The 27884-nt window shown below is 43.3% G+C and overlaps 1 protein-coding gene across 1 annotated transcript; it reads left to right on the top strand.

Annotated features, from left to right (window-relative positions):
* Positions 1-22861: 22861 nt before the first annotated feature.
* Positions 22862-24207, top strand: LOC123453150 (dirigent protein 4-like). Its single transcript, XM_045129924.1, has 3 exons — positions 22862-23211; positions 23562-23751; positions 23986-24207. The coding sequence occupies exons 1-3, from the start codon at positions 22862-22864 to the stop codon at positions 24013-24015; spliced, it is 570 nt and encodes a 189-aa protein (XP_044985859.1). The 3' UTR covers positions 24016-24207.
* The last annotated feature ends 3677 nt before the right edge of the window (positions 24208-27884 follow it).

Below are 27884 nucleotides of genomic sequence, written 5' to 3' on the forward strand. Positions count from 1 at the left end.
TTTCACCCGATTTTCCGTTAATCAACCAAACAATTCTATTCGACCTTTTTAATGAATCGGGCATCAAGGGACGGGTTAAAAAAAGCGATAGGAAAGGAGTTACGAGGAAGACATTTTGTCGCTTCTGCCAAAATACATGTAAGCTCCTCCCCGTTCAAGTATAATTAATTAACTCCTCAATGTACTATCTAGTTTCACTAAGAAACAACATAAGCTTGTTAATGAGTCTTAATTCAACCAATTGAGCTGTTGGCATATGCTCTAATCTATGATCTTTGTTTCCTTATATTTTTCCCTTCGTGATGCAGCTCTGAAGTAGATTATCCGCTCATGTACTGGTTGCCATTATTTTAGGCGACCTTATAAACAAGAGTTAGGTGCATATAGTGTCTTCAGTTCATGATTAGATCGAAACATTACGACCAAAATAAAATATCCAGCATCAATTTCAACAAGTCATCTGACCAAAAGTTTCCCTGCTTAATGTTTACTTGGGGCAGCCTGAAAGCAACATTTTGGTCAACTGCTTAGTTTCTTTAGTTACTCAACTTGTATGAGAGCTGGCATGTCATCTTATCATGTATACGTTGGATGACGCTAACAATCATTGTATGGTTGACCCCTAATAGAAATTAGTGACCACCTCAAAGAAAAGAAATTAAAGATTAAGATCAGTTAGGGTAGTGTGGGTCACCCCTAGCTTTAAAATATGAACCACCCTCTATTTAAAATTCTGCAACAACATGAATAAATAGCTTGATATGAGTTTCTTTGGCATTAATGATGCAAGGAAACCTCACATACTAGCATAGCAAGGACTACACGACTCGAGACACCGTAGAGAAGATCGAAACCTCTGCGGAGCCACCCACACAGGATCATCGCATTTTCTCCTTTGATATCATGATTTAAACTCAGGATGATCCCTAATCAAGACTAGTTGGGATGTACCATCACAAACTCTCTTGCGTGTTTCCTTGCGAGGCAAAAAATTCCCCCCTCTCCAAACCTACAATACTCCAAATTTGACATGACCTCATTTCAAAACAGATATGCAGATCGTGGAACCTAGCAGTCATCCTACACCGCAGGCCCTAACAATTATTGGCTAGAGCAACTACAGCACAGTTCAATTGCAGAAGCAATCATAAACCAGTATTCCGCTAGCTAGCCGAGAAGCCGTCAGGTCAATGCGTTATCAACAACACTAAACTAGATGCATACTTGCATAGATAGCAAACCAAATTAGTCACCTAGTACACTATTTGAAGCAAAGAAGATGCATGGCCTTACTATGTGATTTCCACCCTGTTTACTCCCGCATAGATTGCTGGAGTTTCCTAGAACATCAAGTGGCCCACCTCCGCTCACGGACCGTTCTTGGTATTTTGTTCCCCATGCTACCGCTGCGAGCGACCCATGATCGGGTAAGGTTCTTTTCTATTCGAGGCTGTTGTTTTGATGACTCTGCTAGTGTTGCTCTAACATTTTGATTCCCTCTGTGCATGAGTACTTTGAGCTAGATATTACCCCTCTGTTAACATATCAAACTGCACCTTGAAGAAAGGATCTTCATTTGTGTGGCAGAGTGTTTTGCATGGATTCAAACTTTCAAGAAGGGGAGCATTTGAAGAGTGGGAGAGGGTTTAAAGATAAACATTTAGGAAGACTGTTGCATTCCTAAGAGTCCTTCCAAGAAAGTAACCATGGTGCGAGGTAAGGGGTTTTTGACATATGTCAATGATATAATAGATCCCGCCTCCGGTGGATGCAATCAATTGCGCGTGATAACTTTTGGCAGATCGATGCATAATGAATTCTATAGGTCCCACTTGCATACCATGAAGAGGAGGGCAGTATCGCCTGGTGTTTTACAAAAAGTGGCACCTTTAGTTACAATCAGCCTATCATGTCGAATGGGATGCTCGGTTTGGAAGTAAACTGCAAAGTGACGAGGGACTAACTAGTTTGCTTAACCATCCAGTATGGAAATTTTTTTGGAATCTGAAACTACCAAGGAAGATAAAGATATTTGTGTGGAGGTGCTTGCACAATACAATTCCTTTCCTTTGTACACTCGCCAATCGCCATGTGGGTAATACTGCTCAATGCCCATTATGCCAACGCAGTCCCGAGGATATTAAACACAGGTTTTTCACATGTGGTCGAGCGAATAGTATATGGAGAGATATGGGCTTGCATGAAATAATAGACGAAGCTTTGGTCGTGGACCGATCAGGTGCAAAGGTGCTTGAGTTCCTCTTATGTGAAAATAAATTCCAGCACCTTTGCAACAGTGAGATAGTTGCAACTACGTGCTGGTACTTGTGGTCGCAAATAAGATAAGGTGCAATGGGAGAATAGGTGCATACAATTGATGACGGAGCATTGGTAATACATGTTGGTAATATGCCCTAGAGACAATGATAAAATAGTTATTATTATATTTTCTATTTCAAGATAATCGTTTATTATCCATGCTATAATTGCATTTAATGAAAACATAGATACATGTGTGGATACATAGACAAAACAATGTCCCTAGCAAGCCTCTAGTTGGCTAGCCAGTTGATAAAGGATAGTCAAGGTTTTCTGACTATGTGCAAGTGTTGTCACTTGATAACTGAATCACATCATTAGGATAATCATGTGATGGACTAGACCCAAACTATAATGTAGCATATTGATCGTGTCATTTTGTTGCTATTGTTTTCTGCGTGTCAAGTATTTATTCCTATGACCATGAGATCATATATCTCACTGGCACTGGAGGAATACCTTGTGTGTATCAAACGTCGCGACGTAACTGCGTGACTATAAAGGTGCTCTACAGGTATCTCCGAAGGTGTCCTTGAGTTAGTATGGATCAAGACTGAGATTTATCACTCCGTGTGACGGAGAGGTATCTCGGGGCCCACTCGGTAATACAACATCACACACAAGCCTTGCAAGCAATGTGACTAAGTGTAAGTCACGAGATCTTGTATGACGGAACGAGTAAAGAGACTTGCCGGTAACGAGATTGAAATAGGTATGCGGATACCAACGATCGAATCTCGGGCAAGTAACACACCGAAGGACAAAGGGAATGACATACGGGATTATATGAATCCTTGGCACTGAGGTTCAACCGATAAGATCTTCGGGGAATATGTACCATCCAATATGGGCATCCAGGTCCCGCTATTGGATATTGACTGAGGGGTGTCTTGGGTCATGTCTGCATAGTTCTCGAACCCGCAGGGTCTGCACACTTAAGGTTCAATGATGTTTTAGTATAGTTGAGTTATATGTGTGGTTACCGAATGTTGTTCGGAGTCCCGGATGAGATCACGGACGTCATTAGGGTTTCCATAATTGTCCGGAAATGAAGATTGATATATACGATGGTTTCATTTGGTCACCGGAAAGTTTCGTGAAATTCCAACAGTGTACCGGGAGTGACGAATGGGTTCCGGGTGTTTACCGGGAGGGGCCCACCCACCCGGGAGTGAGCCCATGGCCTTAGGATGGTGCACCAAGTCTTTAGTGGGCTAGTGGAGTCAACCCAAAAGAGCTATGGCGCCACAAGTAAAAATACCAAAGAAAAGAAAAAAAAGGAAAGAGGGAGGTGGGAAGGAAGAGGATGACTCCTCCTTCCCAAACCGAATTGGAGGAGGAGTCCTCCTCCACCCCTTCGGCCGGCGCACCCTTGGGGCCCTTGTGCCCCAAGGCTAGCCCCTCCCCTCCTCCTATATATATTGGTGGTTTAGTGCTTTTTGAGACATAACTTTGCCACATGCAACCAAGCCTATTCCACATAGTTTTACCTCTAGATCGGATTTCCGCAGAGCTCGGGCGGAGCCCTACAGGAGTAGATCATCACCACCACCGGAGCGCCGTCACGCTGCCGGAGAACTCATCTATTTCTCCGTCTTGCTCGCTGGATCAAGAAGGCCGAGATCGTCGTCGAGCTGTACGTGTGCTGAACGCGGAGGTGCCGTTCGTTCGGCGCTAGATCGGAACGGATCGTGGGACGACGGTGATTTGAATCACGAAGCTGTACCACTACATCAACCGCGTTTCATAACGCTTCCCACTTAGCGATCTACAAGGGTACGCAGATCTAATCTCCTCTCGTAGATGAACATCACCATGATAGGTCTTCGTGTGCGTAGGATTTTTTTTTGTTTCCCATGCAACGTTCCCCAACAATACACGCCTTATGACTGAACTTTGTTCGATCAGCAAGAAAGCCAGAGGTACAGGATCACCTGAATGGATGGAAGAAGCCACCATTTGGATTCCAAATCCTCAACATGGATGCATCTTTTTCTGATGATGAAAATTCTGGTTCATGTGGAGTTGTGGTACATTACCACTTGGGAGGTTTTGTCGCTGCACCAACTGATCGTCTAGAGCATGTAGCCGGTGTGGCATGAGCCGAAAAAGAAGCATTGCATCAAGGTCTAATAATCATTCAGAGCCTTGGGTGTGCCAACATAATGCTCCAAACTGATAATGTGACCATCGTAGAGGCATTGAATTTAAATGAGTGTTAATCAATGATTGCAGCACCAATACTCAATTAATGTCGAACTCTACTTTCGAATTTCGGTGATATACTTGTTGAACATTATAATAGGGAACCAAAGCTGGTCACTCATGAGCTAGCTTGGTTTGGGAGGAGTAATCCACCGACTTTGTGGTTGGATACATCTCAGCTTTATTATTCCCTTGTTAGCAGATGATGTAAGTTGGATCTGAGTTAATAAAGCTAGCCATGAAAGCCTCCTCATAAAAAATGATTTTTTGCTTCAACCATGGTAAGTAAAGTGCTACTCTTATTGTACAAACATTTCACTGTAATTTAGGTAGTAGCGGTGGTGGTGGTGGTAGATGTTGAATGATCCATTCTGACTGAAATTTAGGTAGTGGTGGAGGTGGTGATGGTAATGGTAGAGCTAGTAGTAAGTGGCAACATTGGCAGTAGTAGCAGTATGGTAGTAGGAGCACCACCACCACCACTGTCTATGTTCTGGTCTTTAATCTAATATATCATATGAACGGGAAAACAAAATATGGTAAAACATACAAATGTCATATGGCATGCGTGTTGTAGTTCCAAAAGAAATTACCGTCAAGTAATACTTTATGCCAAGGTGTCAAGAAAAGGTTCAATTTTTTTATTTGACAGCAGGAAAGGTGCAACATATATGACAACTACACATCCATACCATAGGACATAGGTCTAGGTAGATGGTATGGAGTGGATACATACCCACCGAACCTATTTGCCGTCCTTGATTTTATTCGTAGAGGTGGCGGGCGCACTTGCCGCTGCAGTAGCTCGTGCACTACCACTAGTAGAAAACGGGCCTTTGGCCTGGACCCTTTAGTCCCGACCTGCCTCTGGGCCGGGACTAAAGGCCCGGCCACGTCGCCCCAATTCTCATATCCTCCCTCGAGGCTTTAGTCCCGGCCCGTAAGGAGCCTTTAGTCCCGATTCGTGTCTCAAACCGGGACTAAAGGGCTATGCGGTGGGCAGCCCGCATGTGCGCCACCTTTAGTCCCGGTTTGTGTCTCAAACCGGGACTAAAGTCCTCTGCCTATATATAGCACAGCCCCCTCTCCCCTCTTCGTTGCATTTTTCTTGGATGGAGGATTGTGGGTGGGTGCTTGCTCTCCACTTTTTTTGATGCACTTGATGTGAGGCTATAATGTTTGGACCAAGCACGGAGAAAGAGGGGTTATGATGGAAGACGACGATGAAGAAGAAGAGAATGATGATGACAACTACTGATCTATGTTTCCTGAGTATGCTGATACCGCAATGGAAGACAATGAAGAAGAAGATCAGGATGAAGAACGGGAACCAGATGAGCCCGCTGATGATCTTGGCCGGGTCATTTCTGATGCACGGCGAGGTTGCGACACAGAAAAGGAGAGGTTGCAGTTCGAGCAGATGTTACAGGACCACAACAAATTGTTGTACCCAACTTGTGAAGATGGCCAGAAGAAGCTGGGTAGCACATTGGAATTGCTGAAGTGGAAGGCAGAGACCGGTGTGACTGACTCGTCTTTCGAAAAGTTGCTGGTACTGATGAAGAAGATGCTTCCAAGAAAGAACGAATTGCCCGCCAGCACGTACGAAGCAAAGAAGCTTGTCTGCCCTCTAGGATTAGACGTGCAGAAGATACATGCATGCCCTAATGACTGCATCCTCTACCGCGGTGAGAAGTACGAGAATATGGATAAATGCCCGGTATGCACTGCATTGCGGTATAAGATCAGAAAAGATGACCCTGGTGATATTGAGGGCGAGCCACCCAGGAAGAGGGTTCCTGCCAAGGTGATGTGGTATGCTCCTATAATACCACGGTTGAAACGTCTGTTCAGAAATAAAGATCATGTGAAGTTGTTGCGATGGCACATGGAAGATCGTATGAAAGACGATAAGTTGAGGCACACCGCTGATGGTCGGCAGTGGAGAAAAATCGAGAGAGAGTTCCCGAGATTTGCAGCTGACGCAAGGAATTTATGGTTAGGTGTGAGTACAGATGGCATGAATCCTTTTGGGGAGTAGAGTTGCAGTCACAACACCTGGCCCGTTACTCTATGTATCTACAACCTTCCTCCTTGGTTGTGCATGAAGTGGAAGTTCATTATGATGCCAGTGCTTATACAAGGTCCAAAGCAACCCGGCAACGATATTGATGTGTACCTAAGGCCATTAGTTGATGAACTTTTACAGCTGTGGGCCGAACCAGGTGCACGTGTGTGTGGGACGAGCACAAACAAGATGAATTTGACCTTCGAGCGTTGCTTTTCGTAACCATCAATGATTGGCCTGCTCTTAGTAACATTTCAGGACAGTCAAACAAGGGATACAATGCATGCACGCACTGTTTGGATCAGACAGAAAGTATATATCTCGACAACTGTAGGAAGAATGTGTATCCGTACAATCGTCGTTTTCTTCCGCCCAAGCATCCCTTAAAGAAAAAAGGCAAGCATTTCAATGGCAAGGCAGAATCCCGGGGGAAGCCTGTCATCCGTACTGGTGTTGAAGTATTTGATATGGTCAAAGATTTAAAAGTAATCTTTGGAAAGGGTCCTGGCAGCCAACCTGTTCCTAACGGCCCTGATAAGCGCGTACCCATGTGGAAGAAGAAATCTGTATTTTGGGAGCTACCCTACTGGGAAGTCCATTAGGTCCGCTCGGCAATCGACGTGATGCACCTGACGAAGAATCTCTGCGTGAATATTCTAGGCTTCCTGGGCTTGTATGGGAAGTCAAAAGAAACACCGGAAGCACGGGAGGACCAGGAACGTCATAAAGAAAGAGATGACATGCATCCAGGGCAGTTTCAAGTCAAAAGATACACCTGATGATATGCAAAAAGAATTTTTAATAAACATAGTTTTTAATTGAAAATAACAAAATAGATAATAGTTTGGATAGTCAAAATTATTAATTATGAAAATAAAAAATAGTTTGCATTATTTATTCAATTTGAAACACTTTTCATTATCATAGTTTTGTCAAATTCTCAAATATGCAAAAATAATTTTTAATAAACATAGTTTTTAATTGAAAATAACAAAATAGATAATAGTTTGGATAGTCAAAATAATTAATTTTGAAAATAGAAAAAAATTGAAACTATATGAGGAATCATGGACAAAATTCGACATGAATTCACTTTGAATTCAGATTGAATTTTATCCATAATTTCGAATATAGTTTCAATTTTCAGTAAGTTTAGGCCCGTAAGCCTGCTTTAGAGAGGAGCTCGATGGACAAGCTGCGATGGGGCTTATAAACAAGTGTTAGTCCCCCTCGCTGGGCGAGGTGGGACTAAACTTATCGTGCAGCCGAGGAGGGGCTTTAGTCCCGGGTGGAGCCATGACCCGGGACTAAAGACCCCCTTTAGTCCCGGATGGAGCCACGCACCGGGACCAAAGACCCCCCCGCTTCCCGCCTCTTCGTCTGCCCGAAAAGAGGCCTTTAGTCCCGGGTCGTAGCTCCACCCGGGACTAAAGGGGGTCTTTAGTCCCGGCTCGAGCCACGCACCGGGACTATAGATCCACCTATATAAGCGGGACTTCGAAAATTTCCAACCCAATTCGTCCATTTCTCTTCTTCTTCCTCTCGTTCTCTTGCCCGGCGCAATACAGCGACGAACTAACCGACGCCGTCAGGCTGCTCGCCGTCCTGCTCGCCGTCGGCCGTCCTCCTCGCCGCCGCGCCGTCCTCCTCGCCATCCTCCTCGCCGCCGCGCCGTCCTCCTCGCCGTCGCGCCGTGCTCCTCGCCGTCGCGCCGTCCTCCGCGCCGTCCTCCTCGCCAACACTCCGGTCAGTAAGCCCCCCGCCCCCTCCTCCACAACACTCCGGCCAGTATAGAAGAAAAGAAGAAAAAGGAGAAGAGAAGAAGAAAAAGGAGAAGAAAGGAAGAAAAAGGAGAAGAAAAGAAGAAAAAGGGGAAGAAAAGAAGAAAAAGAAAAGATTATTAGGGTTAGTAATATTTAGAATTAGGTTAGGGTTACAAGAAGAACAAATATGAACAAAAATAAGAAAATAAGATTAGGAAAAATGAAAATAAGAAGAGGAGGAGAAGAAAAGAAGAAAAAGTGTATATTGTATAGTGTATATGCTTAAGTGTATAGTGTATATAGTGTATAAGGAGAGGAGGAATTTTGCTATAGTGTATATAGTGTATAGTGTACAAGAAAACAAGAAAAGGAGAGGAGGAGAAGAAAAGAAAAGAAGAGGAGGAGAAGAAAAATGAAAATAAGTGTTAATAGTTTAATTTTGCTATTGTATATGCTTAAGTGTTAATAGTTTATTTTTAGCAAGAAAATTAATAGAACTAATTTATTTTTTTAGTTCATTTTACGATGCCTATCCCGCATCCTCGCCGTCGACTCGGCGGAGGACACCTGCTTGATCAGAGGGGCCCTGTCCGGGACTGGGCTCCACCGGCTGGTATTGGAAGGTGCTACCTTTCGGGGGCGTAGGTTGGTGAGGAGCCAGCCCGTCGTTGACCCGATCCTTGTTTGGTGGCGGTCGCGTGGGCCAGTGAGGGTGCCGAGGCATCCGGACACCGCGGGGGTGGTACGTCACCGTGTCAGCGAGGAGGATGAGCACGTCTGTCGCTACATGGTTGCGTTGGAGGGCAGGTTCGAGCATACCTGGCAGGTTCTTCGGGGATCTCACTGGAGCTATGATCCTGTGATGGTTCCTTCTCTTTGGGTGTCCACCGCCCGCGCCGATACCCGTCGGGCGCTACGGTTCTAGATGCATTAGTGATGCTATATGTATGATAGTATTCGAGGAGTATTAATGATGATATTCGACGATGTACGGACAAAAGTGATGATGTATTAGCTTATAATTGAATGCATGCTAATTTGAATACTACTTTATTTTACGATTTGGTTTTGCTTATTGAATGCTCAAATTGGAAAATTACTCCTACTTTGAATACTATGCAGAAATCTAGGAGTCTCAAATTGGAAAAGTACTCCTACTTTGGTTTTTGGTACAAAGGTTAAGAGAATCCGTTTTTTGCAGAACTATGGATCCACATATCAGGAACCTCGAAGAGGAAGAACTTCTGGAAGATATAATCAAAGATGGCCCCGACGTCGAACCAGCTGAATCTCCGTCGTTATATCTAAACCAGGACGTTGGAATGGAGGTCGAGCGACACGAAGATGAAGCCGATGGGGCAGAAGATAGGTCCAATGACGGAGAAGGTGATAGCTCCACTGATGGAGAAGCCGGTGAAGAGGAGAAGTCCGGCGAGGTATACATATGAAGTTCGACAATCACTTGTAATATGTGAAAAATATTGGAGATAGCTCTATATTGTATACATATACATTCATTTGACGAATGTTTCTCCCTCTTAGGCCTCCACATCGAGCAAAACTACGAAACGAGGCCCGACTAGAAAAGGTGGATGCACGGACGCATTACACATTTGAGGTGATATTTCCTACGGGCGAACCCAAGCTTTCTAAGAATGCTGCTGACACATTCAAGAAGCAATGCGGAGTTCTCGTTAGGGATCACGTCCCGATTAGCGTTCGGGAGTGGAAAAAGCGCAAAGGGGCAGCCGATAGTGACTATGTCGCCGAAAGGTACAAAGATAATCTTTGGAATGATCTCATGTCACATTTCAACCTGCCAGAATGTGAGAATGAAGACGCCGCAGACAAACTGAGGGCCAAAGTCAAGCAGTGGACTCTGAAGAAGATGGCCGAACTGTTCCGTAGCTGGAAGAAGAAGCTATGGAAAAACTATCTGAAGACACAGAAAGTGCCAGTATTCGAGGGGTATCTAGCCAAGCAGACGAATCACTGGAAGGCATTTCAAGAGTACAAGGAGTCAGAAGATGCCCAGGCATTATCAGAAAAGAACAAGATAAATGCCGACAAGAAGATATATCACCACAAGCTGGGGCCAGGGGGCTATGAGACTGCCATCCCAAAGTGGGATAAGAAAGAGCAAGATCTGATAGATAAAGGCGTCATACCTGAACCACTCCGTGGTGAGTGGGAATTGAGAGCAAGAAATTGGTTCCTTGCGCATGATGGGTCGTACGACGAAATAACAGGGGACCTCATCTGCAAAGACAATCTTAGGATACCCAGGGAGAATTGGAAAAGGATAGTGAAAGAAATTAAGGAGGGAAGAAGAAAGTTCACTGCAGATAGAGAGAAAGATTTGCTCACACTGGTCCTCGGCAATGACGAACATGGACGACGAACGCGAGGCTTCGGTCCTTCTTACCCGTGGTGGCTTGGGTTTGCCAGAGACCAAGACACTTACAGAAGCCGAGAGAGAGCGAAGAAGCGGCAGCAGGATGAGGAGAATAACAAGTTCAACCAGTTGCTTGCCAGGATTAACGAGCAACAGAAGCAGATTGATGAGCTTAGAAGAGTACCGCGCCAGGAAGATCCTGTAGTTGATATTACCGGCGCCCCATCTAAGCGGAAAAGCAGCGTGGCTGAATCTGAGGCCCCGCCCGACGATGAACGAAGAATGATAGAGGGCGGTCCCGGCTACCCCGTGGATGGAATCAAGGAGTCAACATCATGTGAACTCCATCAGAAATTCAAGAACATATCCATGAAGGTGGCCGTCGGACAAGCTTTACCTTCTGGCCCTGATGCACGCTGGCATGGCCGTGAGATTCCAGCTGGCTTTGCTAAAGTCGGGGTGGATGAAATCATGACGGGGTTTAATGATATGGAGCTCGACATAGCTGGACCCGAAGATGAGAGGACACTCGGAGAAGTACTGGGTGGAGTCATTCTATGGGACAAGAACTACATCAAGCTTGCAGGCTCGGCCCCAAGGACAACACCGCCTCCGAGTCGTCGCAGGTCATCTACACCTCCATTACCTTCAAGCCCTCCACATGACGTCGGCCAGCACAACACGAGTCCATCTCGATCACCGCCGCCAGACTTGGGTCGTCCGTCTCCGCCGCCGCCCGCACATGATACTAAGCGGAAGCGTGCCAGCAAGAATGCTTCGTCGATGATTTCTAAGGGACGGAGCTCCCCAAAGCGCAAACTGTCGCCCCTCCCAAAGGTACCTCATGCTAATCTTCCTATCAGACCTTATGATCGTACCCCCGAGGAAAACGCCAGGATAGCAAAGGAACAACATGAGACGCAGATGAAAAGGAAGGAACCCGAGCCCCGCCCGAAATACACCGCGAAGGACATAGCATGGGCAAAAGACTTCATAACGACTCCATCACAGTATGACTTACACTATAAGCCTGATGACTATACACGCACATTGCAGAAGGAAGTGAAAAAGAGCAGGTCACATGCAAGTGCAAGTGGGAGCAAATCAAGTTCAACTACAAGCAAGAAAAAATCAGACGTTCCTCAGCTTGGACAACAGGCCAAACAGTCGATCCCACCCCTCAAGGTGTTAACCGAGAATGTTCCCCCTCCGGTGCAGGGGCAAGCTTTTGGAAAAGCAAAGGAGTTGGCGGATGAATGTGGTATCTTGGTTGAAAATTTGCTGGCTTCCCAAGACGACAGGATACCCAAGGCTGTGGTAGCCCCTAAGCCACAGTTTGTCATGGGAGAGCCTTTGGTCAGCAAAGATGATCTCCCAACAAATATGCGTTACTGGCATAAATGGTACTTAAGTGAATCAAAGAATGGGAGAACGATGATCGTGCTGAGTGTCCCACAGGAGTACTACGACCGCTCCGAAGAAATCCATATCGACTTTGATGAACTCTTCCAGATGTAGAATGGCGACGCCCTCGACAAATCTCTTATGAGATGCTATTGTCTGTAAGTTTTTCAATTCGTTGTCTACATATAACTTGTTTAGTTATTTCAATTCATTGTCTATATATAACTTGTACTCTAGTACGCAGAATGAAGATTCTGGAGTGTAAAAGTAAGAGCATCATAAATATTGGGTTTATTGATCCAGATAAAATACATATATGCGACGCTAACTAATTATCCCAAGGAGACGGAGGAAAACCTTCTAAGGTTTCTAAGAGATCAAAATTTCTGTGACCACATACTGTTTCCATACAACTTCAGGTGAGGGTCTTTACTCTGTTGTGTCCATTCACTTATAAGTGTAATTGATAAGTTACTCACACACACACACACACACACACACATATATATATATACACATATATATATATATATATACATATATATATATATATACATACATGTGCAGCTTTCATTGGATTCTGTTGGACATTCAAATTGATAAGGGAAGAGTTGATGCCTTCGACCCATTATCGAGACCCTTGGAACAGTTCCAAAGCCTGCAGGACATGCTCCAAGGGTAATTTTAATCATTCTTGCGCTCTATCGGTCTCTTTCGATGATTTTCTGATATATCAATTAATGAAAAACTTAGCAAATCATTATCCTTGTCGGGCAGGGTTTGGAATCGGTTCAAGCACGTGACTCCCGGTAACTTTCCTGAGAAGCTGACCTTTAGAGCGGCTCAGGTAAGTAGTAGTATGATATACTTCTATTAATTTTCAATACATTTATGATGCTAGATTATTATTTTGATTATATATATTCCATTCTCGTAAAGTGCGACCAGCAGCCACGGGGAACGCATCTATGCGGATACTATATTTGCGAGACCATTCGCACGTTTACCTCTGAGTTCAAGGAGCACAGATTCGATGTAAGCAATGAACATTCACAACTCTATTTTTACCCGTCATTCTTTGTTATCATGATTGATATTCATATTCATCTCCTTTTCTTATATAGCACACGGCCATGAGGACGAAGGTCCTACCAGAGCAACGCGATATTGCTGTTGCAGAGGAGCTTGCGGGATTTCTGAGGACGGAAGCTATAGAAGACAAATGACGATTTAGTGTGCTAAGGGTCATTACTGATGTTCGTCCATGTAATCGAATAGACGGGCTCTAGTCCCGATAATTCAGATCTCCATATAATTGTATATATATGATCGCTTGTAAGATAAGTTAATCTTATATATATATATATGCATAATTATTTCTATTTTAAATTATATGAAAACTAATTCCCGAACACAAAACGAGGCATCACGTTAATCTCCTGAACACCTAAACCCTAAAACCCAAAAATAATTTCATTCAAAAAAAAACCCAAAAGCCAGCAAAATCTGAAAATCTTTAGTCCCGGACCGTGTAACGAACCGGGACTAAAGGGCCTGCCCCTGGGGCGCTACGAGGCGCCCACGTGGAGCACCTTTAGTCCCGGCGTGTAAGAGGGCCGGGACGAAAACGTTAGGCCTTTAGGCCCGCCCCTTTAGTCCCGGTTGGTGAACCGGGACTAAAGCCCCTTACGGGCCGGGGCTATAGGCCCTGTCCCCACTAGTGGAGGGGTGTGAGGGTTAGGAGAGGTGGATGTAGTTTGATGTAATTATGGCTCGGCATTAGAAAACTAGCTCCAGTATTTGGGTGGTTGTCATGGAGATTGCTCACTAGGAATTCCTAAATTGCATGCTTAATTCCATATATTGGTTTACTTTAGAGGCCCACTATGATAATAATTTTCTTCTTCTTCTTCTTCTGAGCCAGAGAGTGTGAAACCTTCTGTTATTTGACACGATTGTGCATGATTGGTGAATGGAGTTAACATTAATAGAAGGAGCTAAAACTTGAATTTTTTTTTGAGTAGTCTTGAACTAGTTGTTACAGAAGAAATTTTTACCGCATGTAAGAGATAGTTACTGAATTGATGGCAATGGGGAAGTACTTCACATATACATTGCCCTATTCCCATAATTACGAAAATACAGAAGAATTATTCCTAAATTCTTCAGTAAGCGGAAACATTGGTCCAATTTGTATGGAGGAAAATAGGACAGGGCTATAGCTCTGGGAGCTTTTTAGACTAACCAGCCCCAAAGCCAAAGCGAATTCATGGAATGCTTTTCGAAATGAGATAGAGAAGGGAGATAGCAGAAGGAAAAACGGTCTATGACCCATGGATTTTGTGGCAGCTCTTAGTGCTTCAAGGTGCTATATATCTGTAAGGCCTAATTGATAATATGCTAACTAAGATGTTATCCTTGGATCGATGCAATTCGTCATGGATGCCATGATTTACACACAGCTGGCATTGAGAAACTTTTAGAGAATGAGCTTGCAATATTTAGATGGCTGTCATGGAGATTGCTCACTAAGAATTCCTAATTTCCATGATTAATTCCATATGTTAGTTTTTTTTTCTTATTCTGAGCCATAGAGTTTATAACCTTCTATATATAATTGAAATGGTAAAGTATCATTTGTGAATCGAGTTGACATCAATAGAAGCATCCATCGTTTGACATGAATTCCTTAATGGTCTAAGACTAGTCATGCATGAAACTAGTCGATATAATTCACGAATGATCACACACTGCACACGAAACACGTATTATCCATAAATAAATAAATTCACAAAAAATCAGGACAAATTTTAGATGCCACGAGTACAGCCTTGAGGCTCTGAGAGAAAGGTGAAACCCTGCCATGAGTGCAATGAAACTATGTACTTTGGAACGACATTCTCAAGATAAAGATGTATCGGTACTGTTAAGGACCACACATTAGAGACATCATATATACAAAGAAGCACAAAGCATACACAACTTACACACATGTATATATATTTGATGAAACGAAGGGAAATATAATAATAAAACGAAGGAACAAATTACATATATGCACACAACAACAACAACAACAACAACAACAACAACAACAACAACAATAACAACGTTCGTTCGCTTATTTGTATATGGCACCGGGACAAGGCACCAAGGAACGCAGATATGCAACTAGCGTACGGCCGGCACCAGAGCATAGCCGTCCGCTTTAGCACGGAAGGGTACAACCTCCATAGCATGTGCCCCCGCACTGAATTAAGGCGGCATCCTTGCATGCCTGGCAAGCAGGAGGTGTGACCGTGCAGATGCCGCTGCATGATGTTTCAGCGTAGGCGATGCAAATTGCAACACAAGCGCCTAGACAATCTTCGCATTCTGTGGCTGCCACTGGTTGGCCCATGTTCAGGACAAGCACGATGCAAACGGCTACGACGGCAGCCACCTTGAGAGATGAAGCCATTGATGAATTGGGTGGTTCTAGTGGAGAATAGAGCAAGTACAGATGTGTTGGAGATGAGCTATGTAGATGCCATTTATAGGGAGCCAACGCGAGGACGATCCTAGACAGCTAGTAGTACCCCAGCTCTACCTCGCAAAAGAAGAAAAAACAGCTGGTACTGATTTGTATCACTTAATTAACTATGGTTGACTTTGATATAGTATATGCCTTGTGCACCAATAGTTTTGTCCTAAATTGTACGCGAGTGACCTGTGCAATAATGCGTGCATTTTGACATCAGAAGAATTATATATAGCAAAGCTACCCACACATTTGCGTGGCTAATGTTATTGTTAATCTCTGCCATTTGTTACCCGGAACATATGAAGAAGACAAACATGTTATACCAGATCCTATGGAGATTAGGATATGAGATCTCTTCAGTCGTCGTCATACGCGTGCGCCTCATGTATGTCGAAGTTAGTTAGGCCTCTCTCTGTGATCCTACTCTATGTATTGTGTACATCGACACTTGTAAACCTTGGGGCAAATAATACAAAGTTCAGCTAAGTAATATCATTGAGCAACACCCAGTCCAATCCTAACACCACCTCCCTCCCGACGCAAACCCCCAAGACCTCTCCCGGTTTCTCTGCCGATGACATGGCGCAGGTCGCCACTATTGCTTCTGCCAACGTCAGGCCCGATTGCCTTCCATAGTACCAACGCCCCTTTTACCAACTTCAGGCCCATTGCCATCCCTATATAGTACCGACATCCACTCCTACTTCACCTTAAAACTCGACCCACACGTCCTCAACTATCGTAAGCGACATATTTCGTCTGGTTTGTCCTCGCCACTTACTGTGCACTCGACCACATTAACGAGACATCTGAACTTGAAATCGATGATCCCGAGTGGCAGCATGCCAACATCATGATCATGTTCTTGATCAAAACCACGACCGACGAAGTCTTTTGGACCTTGTGATGTCCTATGATGGTACTGCCTTGTCGGTACGGAATCGCCTCTGCTGGTACTTCCTCAACAACAATGCCGCACACACCATCCATCTTAGCAACAAGTACTGCATGCTCAAGAGCCGATTACGGCGGAGGCTCAAGTTTCTCAGTGATATTGATGAGGCGATGACTAATCGGGGTATCACCCTCTCCTCTATAGCATCGACAATATGATGGGCTCCCACATATCACCTTGTTTAACCAGGAGTTTTCTATCATCAGCTCGTGCTTGCAGTATAATCCGGGATATGAGCCGTAAAGCATCTGCTCCGAGTGGGTATCCTTACTCAATGAAAAGAACGATTAAACACTTAGTATAACCGTGGGACAACCATATTATGGACTTCCACAATAAGTTCTCCAAACTTTGTTTCATGATAGAAAGCATGCTTAGAAATGTAATAGAAAAATCATGTGGCAAAGCGAAATATTCAATTGTATGCATATTTGATGAAATTATATTCAGTAACACCCCATGCCAGTTACATGAGGAAAAAACCCACTCATTAATGAATTAATTCATGAGCATAAAATCAGAGCTAAAGTGCATCTACGAGTGTACATTGACAGATATGTTTGAACTAACACTCATACTTAGGACTGGGCTGCTTTAAAACAATGTCAACCGGTGATGATCATGATACATAAAACTGTATTGTATATGACACATCTGACTAGCGGCACAATTGGATTTGAAAATAGATAGTAGGCCCAGTCTTATGATCTTATCATTGATTTGAGATTGCTGACCAAGTACTTAAACCAGCTTAGTTCATGCAAAAAAAATTGAAACAAGATTGTGTGCACTCCACACATACACTGCCATATCAATAAAAAAATACAGCAAAAATTAATGTTATTTCCTCATTCTAGTAACTTATTTAATACTTGCATGCATATATAGTCATAATGACACATAGCTACTTTCTTCTCATTTCAACCTTGCATGCATACAGTGTATTAATGATCTCGTTTAACGAAAAGAAAAGTTGACTTATAAAACAGTCATTAAATTTCTCTTGATACCTGTAATTTAACTTTGTGGCCTTGTATAGAGGGTGTACTAAATTAATCCGTAGGCAACAGCGTTGCTCCAATTTCTAACAAGAAATAGGCAAGGGCTCTAGCTCTTAGTGTTTTAAGGTGGTATATAGCAAGGTTTTGGTTACGTAATGGGGCATTTTTATCGAGGAGGGCCGGTAAACATGGTTGTCTACGCACGTGCTGTGAGGTGCCGCCACACTTTACTATACATTGAACGTTTGAATTCAAAAAATTGAAAACATCTGAATTTTTTTCTCGATATTTTGAGCGGTAACCAAAACCTTCGTGTATACCTTTAGGCCTTAGTAGTATGCTAATTAAGATGTTATCCTTTGCTAGGCGTAATTTCTTGCCAACGTCACATATAAGACAACATGCAACTAGTACAACTAGCAGTACCGAGCTAATTCAAACCAATAATTCCTTAGCGTTAGAAAACTATCTAGGAATATTTCGATGGTTGTCACGGAGATTGCCCACTAATTAAGTACTGTTACATTGCTTCTCAATTCCATATGCTGGTTTACTTTTTGCAGGCCTGTGGTACTATTTCTCTTCTTCTTCAGAGTCAGAGGATGTGTAGCCTTCCGATGCAATTCAACTAAGTATTTTTCTTCTTCTTCTTCTTCTTCAGAGTCATCACTGCTGCTGCTGCTCTCTCCTAACTCCAGGTCCCCATTGCTGTCCATATCATGAACATCCACTCCTACATCATCTTCAAACTAGACCCGGACGCCAATAACTACCTTAAATGGCGCAATTTTTTCCAGTTCGTCCCTGCCACCTGTGATGCCCTGGACAACATCGGCGATATGTTTTCCGGGATGCTCGAAGTCTTTTAATATAAATATGGAGCTTTCTTGCAAATAAGAAAGATAACTTTCAAACAAGGTGAACTGGTGATGAACACGCATAAATATAGCTGGAATGGAGTAATGTGACTAGCGACACAGTTGACTATGAAATTACATAGTAGGCCTAGTCTTGTGATCTTATCACCGGTTAGAGATTGCTGACCAAGTACTTAAAACGGCTTACTCCCTGAAAAGTAAATAAATAGATTAAAATGGCCGGGCTTGCCAGAGCCCGGCCTGAATATTTTTATTTCAGGCCTGATCCCACACGGGATGTCCGCCCGAACGTTTGGCCTGATCCCGCCCCAATTGGGCATGAAATTGGTTATATTTTTATTTCAAAATAATTAATATTTTTTGATTAAATGATGCTATATCATACCTGTTTTTCAAATAATATTCTTAAAATATTGTTTCTTGGGCACTTTGGGGCTTTCGAGCTGAGAGGTACATGCCCATCGTCGACATCGGCCTGTTGGGCGAGGCTGCCCATGAACATTCAAAGCATGTACAAGAGGAGTGCTCATATCACCGCCAAACGTTCGGGCGGACATCCCGGTCACAGCCCGGACCGCAAACTTCCACCCAACCAGGCCTCACATAGTTAGCCTAAAAAACTTGAAGACATGCACCCACCAAACCTAGTCCATATTTGAGTTGGATATGAGACGGACCGTACACACCTGGATGTGGACACCATGTCGGACCGGTCAACACTGGCCCACCGTCCCCACATGGATGCAAACCTAGCTAACTCTCGACCTCTCTCCTCCCCGTCCACTCCACTCCGTCTGGTCCCCTACCCGTCGCTTCCCCTTTCCGCGCAACCATGGGTGGCTCCTATATCGATATCGGAAAGAGATCCCATTGACTAGAATGCCTTGCCGCGGTTGGATTTGGACGACGAGGACCTCATCCTCCGCTCCTCGTGGATGGATACGGATGGTATCTGCAACTTTGTTTTGTTCCCCATAGCTGACGTTGCCGACTTAGAGCAAGTACAATAAGGTCCAGTCAGCAGGCTGCAAGGATTAAAATAATATATTTCTATTGAGTTGGATGAGAGAGAAGAGGAGAGAGAAGGGAAGCGGGCTCTTCGTGAAGAGCCAGCTCTAGCACGTGCTCCTAGATGCTTTGTGAGAATGAAACGTGGACCATATATCATAAAAGTAGTATTTTTTTTATAGCTAACTATTGTATAAGCTGACTATAAGGTGGGCTATAAGACTGCTTATAGCCAACAGTTGGCTATACTATTAACCATGCTCTTATTAGCCGAACCGTCATGGTCCATGTTGGTCCACATCCATCGTCCTCTTTGGTCCACCCCAACCACTCTGGCTCGTGCACCCGTGTACAAGCGATGGGTGCTAGTTCCCGCACCAGCGAGCCCTTTGAGGAGGATGCCAAAATCGGGCAGGCAGAGGTGTTGGCTTGAGGAGAGCAGGGCAGGTTAGTGAAGCACGCAAGGAATCACCGTTGGCTACAACAGGAGTTGGGGTGGGTGAAAGAAGTGGATAAGGGCGGGGGACATGATAAATAGTAGGCTATGAAAATTGAGTGATTCATAATTGAATTATAGGTGCTCCCTTCTCCAAAATATGGATGCTCTCCCATTCAAATGAGTGGTCAAATTTTGATTTTAGTTAATGATTTCTTTTTGCGCAGAAAGCGGAGAACTTTTAGGTTGGAAAGGGTGATTACCTGGTCGACGTTGTCTCTCGTGGCTCCATCTCGTTGAACCCAACGCCGCCCCGCCGCCGCTCCCCAGTCCCACCACCTCCACAATCTGGATCCCGTGGAAGACAGGGGCAAACAGAGGCTCACTTGGTCAGATTTAACTCAAAATGGAGGGGAGCGGTGTCGAATGCACACCAAATGCGCAGCCGCAACCGTGAACGAAAGCTCTGCCACCGCCGCCGTCGACGATGACGAGAACGAAGAAGAGAGCAGCAACAGGGAGAAGCGGGGTGCGGCACGCGTTCAGTCAGGCGGGGAATCGATGCGATGCCAAGTGAGACCCACCACCAGACGCACTGATTAGTTTGACCCCCTGTTTTTACCTTAACTGCAGTCCCGTTGACGACCGGACCCGTGTTTTAACCACCTGGTCGTATTGGAGCTATTATTGTCATGTAAGACGGCGCACACGAGTTATTTCTCCTTCCAATTCACATGAAATGTGTCGCACAGGAGCTATAGACCCGTTATATACTACCTTTAGGTCTTAGTAATATGCTAATTAAGATCTTACTCTTTGCTGGACGTAATTTCTTATCAACATCACATATTAGACCACTTGCAACTATTACAACATATTTTAAGCAATAAGTCCCGAATATTAGAAAACTAGCTAGCAATTTCGATGTTTGTCACCAAGATTGCTGCCCACTAAGTATTGTTAAATTCCTTTTATAGGGGTTATTAAATTTCCATTTAATTCCATATGTTGGTTTACTTCGAGGGCCTATGATATTTTTCTTCTTCTTGGGAACGAGAGGGGTGTGTGACCTTCAGATGCAAACCAACAACACCTCTTCCTCTTTCTTTGCCAGTGCCATGGCGCCTGTCATCGCTGTTGCTTCTGCTCTCTCTTCGTACCCTCTCAATAATTTTCCCCAACCCTAACCCCCATTGTCGTCCATAATACCAACATCCACTCCTACATCACCTTCAAACTAGACACAGCCGCCAATAACTACCTTAAATGGCGCAATTTCTTCCTGGTCGTCCCTGCCACCTGTGATGCCCTCGACCACATCGACGATATGTTTTCCGGGATGTTGGAAGTCTTTTAATATAAATATGGAGCTTTCTTGCAGAAAAGAAAGATAACTAGGTTTCTTTCAAACAAGGTGAGCTGATGACAAGCACGCATAATAAATATAACTGGAATGGAGTAATATCGAGTTGAGAGGTACATGTCCATCGTCGACATCGGCCTGTCGGGAATTTTATACAATGGAATTTTATACAATAGACACATCTGACTAGGGGCACAATTGACTTTCAAGATATTATCTATCTTCGAATCTTAGTAGTATATGCTAATTAAGATGTTATCCTTGGATTGACGCAATTCCTTATTAAGGTCGCTGCTTATTAGACACAATGCAAGTAGCAATTATAAAATTGTTCAAAGAATTATATTTTGGTGGCTGTCATGTACGGAGGTTAGCCCTAATAAGTATATTATAGAAACATCGCAATTACCACGTACAATCATTGAAGGCCTGAAATTGAGTTTCCACTCTGGAATTCTAGATCCTGTATTTGAAGAGAACCACCAAACTGAAGTCACCTTGTGTTGCCACCCCTACTTACCATGAATAAATAACTTATGCCGGCCAGATTTTGGCACACAACGACACCACTCATGTCATTAGCCATGATGTGTACATCTCCATGCGTCCGGACATGCCAATGTACACGACTATCGAGTGGTGAAAAGAAATGCATGTCACACCATCGAAGATGACACTTGTTGCCGATGGATCATGTGGACTATCCATTTTGGGTTATCGTCGGTGCCGACAAAACTCTATCGCGTTGTGTGGCCACAAATTCCTACGTGACATGTTCTGTCAAGGCCGCTACGGAAAAACCAGCAGGGCGGAAAGAAGAGGTTGGTGAGAAGCTTTTGGCCATGGTTTCCTATGTGGCATGCACGTCGTTTGCGTCTCCAACCTAAGAGGTAGACCTGATCAGATAATGAAACGTCATTTGATCAACTATGTATCTAGCTTACACGGTAGCGTGAATCCTTGGATTTGAACTTTATATTGTAGGAGTAATGAAAGTTTGCTCGTTTGTTTAGGTGCAAACCTAGGCTGCAGCTCTTCGGAAGATATAATTCTGAAAAAAGGATAGAGTCCAGGACTTGCAACAAGAGAACAATCACCTTCTATTTATTAGATGTAAAGATAAGAATGGGAAATGTCATTTTATTCTTTTCCAATGCTACGTTACCATGTAGGCAAAGTAATTCATACTGTATGACGAGGAAAGAATAGGTATAGTATATTTCCTCAAAAGGCACTTGACCTTTGTGATCTCTTAGGGTTGATACATGTACAAGGAATTGTTCAGCCATACTTGTGTAGTTGTATGTCTATCCTAAATCGAAATGCCAGCTAAAAGAAGAAACTAAATGGATATGGAATGGATAATCTCAAAGAAAAAGGAGAAAAAAGAGGATATGGTAGCTAGTCCTCGAGCACTACAAATAGTACCTTAGACTCACGTGTTTCTCACAGAGCTAACACAAAACAAAGGAAACAGTCAGTTTACGTACACACCTCCTAGCTTACCATCTTCTTATTTTGCCAGCCAAAACCCTAGCTAGCCATGGCCAGCCATAGCCTGCTTGTACTATCTATGATCTTGGTCCTGCATTCTATTATATCCATGGCATCTGCATCCCTTTCCTGTGTTCTTCAGTGTGAGTCCGAGGTAAACTTGCACTTGTACTTGCACCAAATCGCTTCCGGGCCGGGCACCAACCAGGTAGTAATTGTTACCTCCAGCAAAGCATCCGATTTTGGACTAACTTCCGTCACCGACTGGGCTGTAATTGATGGACCAAACCCTGCTACTGCCACCATTGTTGCCCGTACCAAAGGCATGCAAGTGCAGGCTGATGTAGCCGGTCCAGGCTGGTTCAACTACTTCAGCATGGTGTTTGAGAAAAACTCCAGGTCATTCTTGCATACTTCTGGACCAAGGTTTTAAATTGCCGGCTATTGAATTTAGCGCCTGGCATTTTCAATGAGCTATTTGGGGCTATAGCTGGGCAATTTAAGGCTATAGCGGGCTATAGCGGCAAGATTTTGAAGGAAAGCAAAATAGCTGGACACCGCATAAACAGCAATAGCGGCAGCTATAGCTGATAATAGCCGGCAATTTAGAACCATGTTCTGGACTAATACATGTTTTAGTTTATCATTTATATTTTGGACATGCTCAGTTACGTACAAAGGTCTTATAAACACAAGATTATTCAGTTTCATATGATACTACATGATATTAACCTACAAAACTATATCAGGTACAATGGATCATCGTTCGAAGCCATGGGGATCAATTTTCAAACAGGCCAAGGTCAGATGGCCATTATGGGTGGGACTGGAGAGTTTGCTATGGCACGTGGGATCATCAAGTACAACGCACTCCCGAACCCCCCTACGTTCCAAACTATTAAAGAACTTAATATCCACGCATTCTATGTCAAACCTGCTGTAAGTACATACATCCAACCAGTTAATTTGGTTATTATGTAAATAAGCACGTAATTTCAAAGCCAGTTCACTGACAAAGCTAGGTTTTAGTCATCAGGATAAACATCATGATACCATGTGGACATATGGACGTAAATTTTCATCAGTTTCTTAATGACTACTCCGTCCGTCCTATAACGTAAGACATTTTTTGACACTGCATTAGCGATGTTGATTATACTTTTTATTTCACAGGATACTACATCTGGCGGGGCCATCCAGTAATAGGTTGAAAACCTACGTGGACTGTAGCTACCCATATACGGATAGCTGTGGAAGGAACTATACAAGCTTGTCAAGCAATCTGTGGATTTTTAGCCTGGGATATTCTATTTAATTATCTGAAAATCAACGTCTGTGTGTTTATTATTGTTATGATATATGTTTTGTTTTGTGCCAGAGATCATTTCTCATCAATGTGCATCAGAAAATAAAGTTTGGTTTGTGTAGTCAGTGTGAATGTCAAGAATCGTACTCCCATCCCACGGATCATTGCTTATTGCACACTTGAGATGAGCTACATTGATGACCTATATATAGCATGTCTGAAATTGGTGCAATAATTGGTTAAACACAAGAGAATGAATGGACGACATGTACATTGATGACCTATAGTAGCACCTAAGCTTTGCTATCACAAAATGTTCTCTCACATGCCACGATGTGATAACCCCGCATGGAATAGTTGACTGACACGTGTTGGATATTCCAGCAAAAGATTCATTCTTACATGTAACTGAAGGAAAACCAGCAATATATTACGAAAAAGGTAGAACCATTTGTCAGTGATATATAAATCCATTGGACGTTGCAACCTCCTTAGATAATTAATTTCATTGAAACCAACTTTAGTATTCCTTGGGTCACTATTTTCTGCCCGAAGAAGTTTGCCAACGGAACAACTATTATTACAATCGTAGAGAGCTTGACACATCTAGCATGGAGCAACTACACAACCTTCCGAAACAGTTCTGCTTCTGTACAACCCCCCTAAAACCTCACGCTTGTTACAAGAAGTTTAAAGCCAGTGGAACCAACAAGTCCAAGTGGATAATTAGCTACGTGAATTTATAAGAGCTAGAGGCAGATTCAATTTTTAAAAACATGTTGCAAAATGATTGCCAAATTCCAAACATAAAAAAAAATAAAACGTGCACATTTTTTGCCTATGTGAAAACAATTTTGGGAAAATAGAAACAAAATTCACAAATGAACATTTTTCACAATGAGGGACAATTTTTCAAACATGAAATATTTTTGAAATCCAAAAGAAAAATTTAAAAGGCATTTTTTTGGAAATTATGAACAATATTTGTGCAACAATAACAGTTTATGAAATTCTCCAAACATTTTTGGAATTTTCTTACAAATTTTACAAAACATGAACCTTTTCTGAATTTTCATTTTGCAAGACGGTAATTTTTTAGAAGTTTGAACATTTGATAAATTAGTCAATAAAATTCTAAAATTGCGAACATCTTTTGAAATTTGGGATTCTAAAATTTCTCAATTTCCGAACATTTTATGATTAGAAGCAATTAATTTTTTAGTGTTATTTTTTACTGTTTAATTATTTTGAAGTAATTCCACCGATCCCACGAGGAGGAGGGGTGGGGGGCGCTGGGTGGAAATGGGCGGGCCTAGTCGGGCGTATACTCCCCATACGCGTATACGTTCAGTGGGTATGATATGTGGAAGGTTTAGATTATCATTTATATGACTTGTGAGGGGGGTTGGATCGGCGTGCGAAAAGCATACCTAGCCTCGCGTACATCTTTTTCCATTTTTTTATCTATATGCAGAGCACTTTCCTTTTCACGTGAAAAATAAAAATATTGTTATTATTTTTTGCGGTGGTCATGTAAGTAGAGAGACCATCATTGCCAGCTTGAAATTGATGCATGCATACAAGGAGGGTGATGTTCTGGTAATAGATTAATAGCTCTAGGTCCCTTTTTCTGGTGTTGCCTTGAAGAGCTTTGGATCCAGTTTGCACGTTTCATGGACTGGACGCTCGTGGCATTGCGGTCAGCAGGTGCCCGTCCGGTAATGTTGTTGTCTACGTAGCTTTCCATAGGTGGCAGCGATGGCAGCTTCGAGCAGAGTCAGGTTTGCTGATGGTTTTTGGTAGTTGGTCTCTTCCGATGTGTTCGAGGGATCACTGTGCCTTGCTTTGTCTTCACAAAATCAGAGCTGCTAAGGAGGGGCCCTTGTGGTGATGATGACAGGAGACGGGTGGTCGGCTCTGGCGCAGGCTTGGCGCAAGCCCAATGCTGTTCTCCTGCAATGCTCGTTGACAGAGTCGGATCTACCTGGTTGCCAGCGCGTGTGGTTGAATGTTTGGCATCGGCCAGCGCATGCCTCAACGCTTGTTTGCGGTGAGGGCTTCTTCGGTGCCGTCGATGGTGGAGTTAGAGTCACCCTTGCGTAGGTGTGATGACGGTGACGCCGACTTGTAACCTCGATGATGCTTTTCGCTTCGGCGGTGTGGGTGCGTTTTTGTGTGGGTCGCCAGGTCGCCCTATGTGCCTTATTTTTATGGGCGTGATGTGATGGTTTTCACCCGATTTTCCGTTAATCAACCAAACAATTCTATTCGACCTTTTTAATGAATCGGGCATCAAGGGACGGGTTAAAAAAAGCGATAGGAAAGGAGTTACGAGGAAGACATTTTGTCGCTTCTGCCAAAATACATGTAAGCTCCTCCCCGTTCAAGTATAATTAATTAACTCCTCAATGTACTATCTAGTTTCACTAAGAAACAACATAAGCTTGTTAATGAGTCTTAATTCAACCAATTGAGCTGTTGGCATATGCTCTAATCTATGATCTTTGTTTCCTTATATTTTTCCCTTCGTGATGCAGCTCTGAAGTAGATTATCCGCTCATGTACTGGTTGCCATTATTTTAGGCGACCTTATAAACAAGAGTTAGGTGCATATAGTGTCTTCAGTTCATGATTAGATCGAAACATTACGACCAAAATAAAATATCCAGCATCAATTTCAACAAGTCATCTGACCAAAAGTTTCCCTGCTTAATGTTTACTTGGGGCAGCCTGAAAGCAACATTTTGGTCAACTGCTTAGTTTCTTTAGTTACTCAACTTGTATGAGAGCTGGCATGTCATCTTATCATGTATACGTTGGATGACGCTAACAATCATTGTATGGTTGACCCCTAATAGAAATTAGTGACCACCTCAAAGAAAAGAAATTAAAGATTAAGATCAGTTAGGGTAGTGTGGGTCACCCCTAGCTTTAAAATATGAACCACCCTCTATTTAAAATTCTGCAACAACATGAATAAATAGCTTGATATGAGTTTCTTTGGCATTAATGATGCAAGGAAACCTCACATACTAGCATAGCAAGGACTACACGACTCGAGACACCGTAGAGAAGATCGAAACCTCTGCGGAGCCACCCACACAGGATCATCGCATTTTCTCCTTTGATATCATGATTTAAACTCAGGATGATCCCTAATCAAGACTAGTTGGGATGTACCATCACAAACTCTCTTGCGTGTTTCCTTGCGAGGCAAAAAATTCCCCCCTCTCCAAACCTACAATACTCCAAATTTGACATGACCTCATTTCAAAACAGATATGCAGATCGTGGAACCTAGCAGTCATCCTACACCGCAGGCCCTAACAATTATTGGCTAGAGCAACTACAGCACAGTTCAATTGCAGAAGCAATCATAAACCAGTATTCCGCTAGCTAGCCGAGAAGCCGTCAGGTCAATGCGTTATCAACAACACTAAACTAGATGCATACTTGCATAGATAGCAAACCAAATTAGTCACCTAGTACACTATTTGAAGCAAAGAAGATGCATGGCCTTACTATGTGATTTCCACCCTGTTTACTCCCGCATAGATTGCTGGAGTTTCCTAGAACATCAAGTGGCCCACCTCCGCTCACGGACCGTTCTTGGTATTTTGTTCCCCATGCTACCGCTGCGAGCGACCCATGATCGGGTAAGGTTCTTTTCTATTCGAGGCTGTTGTTTTGATGACTCTGCTAGTGTTGCTCTAACATTTTGATTCCCTCTGTGCATGAGTACTTTGAGCTAGATATTACCCCTCTG

This window comes from Hordeum vulgare, chromosome 1H (genome assembly GCF_904849725.1).
Source record: "Hordeum vulgare subsp. vulgare chromosome 1H, MorexV3_pseudomolecules_assembly, whole genome shotgun sequence".
Lineage (NCBI taxonomy): Eukaryota > Viridiplantae > Streptophyta > Magnoliopsida > Poales > Poaceae > Hordeum > Hordeum vulgare.

Coding starts and splice junctions, on each gene's coding strand:
- LOC123453150 (XM_045129924.1), top strand. CDS start 22,862: ATGGCCAGCCATAGCCTGCTTGTACTATCTATGATCTTGGTCCTGCAT. Junction 23,212..23,561: donor GTGTTTGAGAAAAACTCCAG/GTCATTCTTGCA, acceptor AAACTATATCAG/GTACAATGGATCATCGTTCG. Junction 23,752..23,985: donor CATTCTATGTCAAACCTGCT/GTAAGTACATAC, acceptor TTTATTTCACAG/GATACTACATCTGGCGGGGC.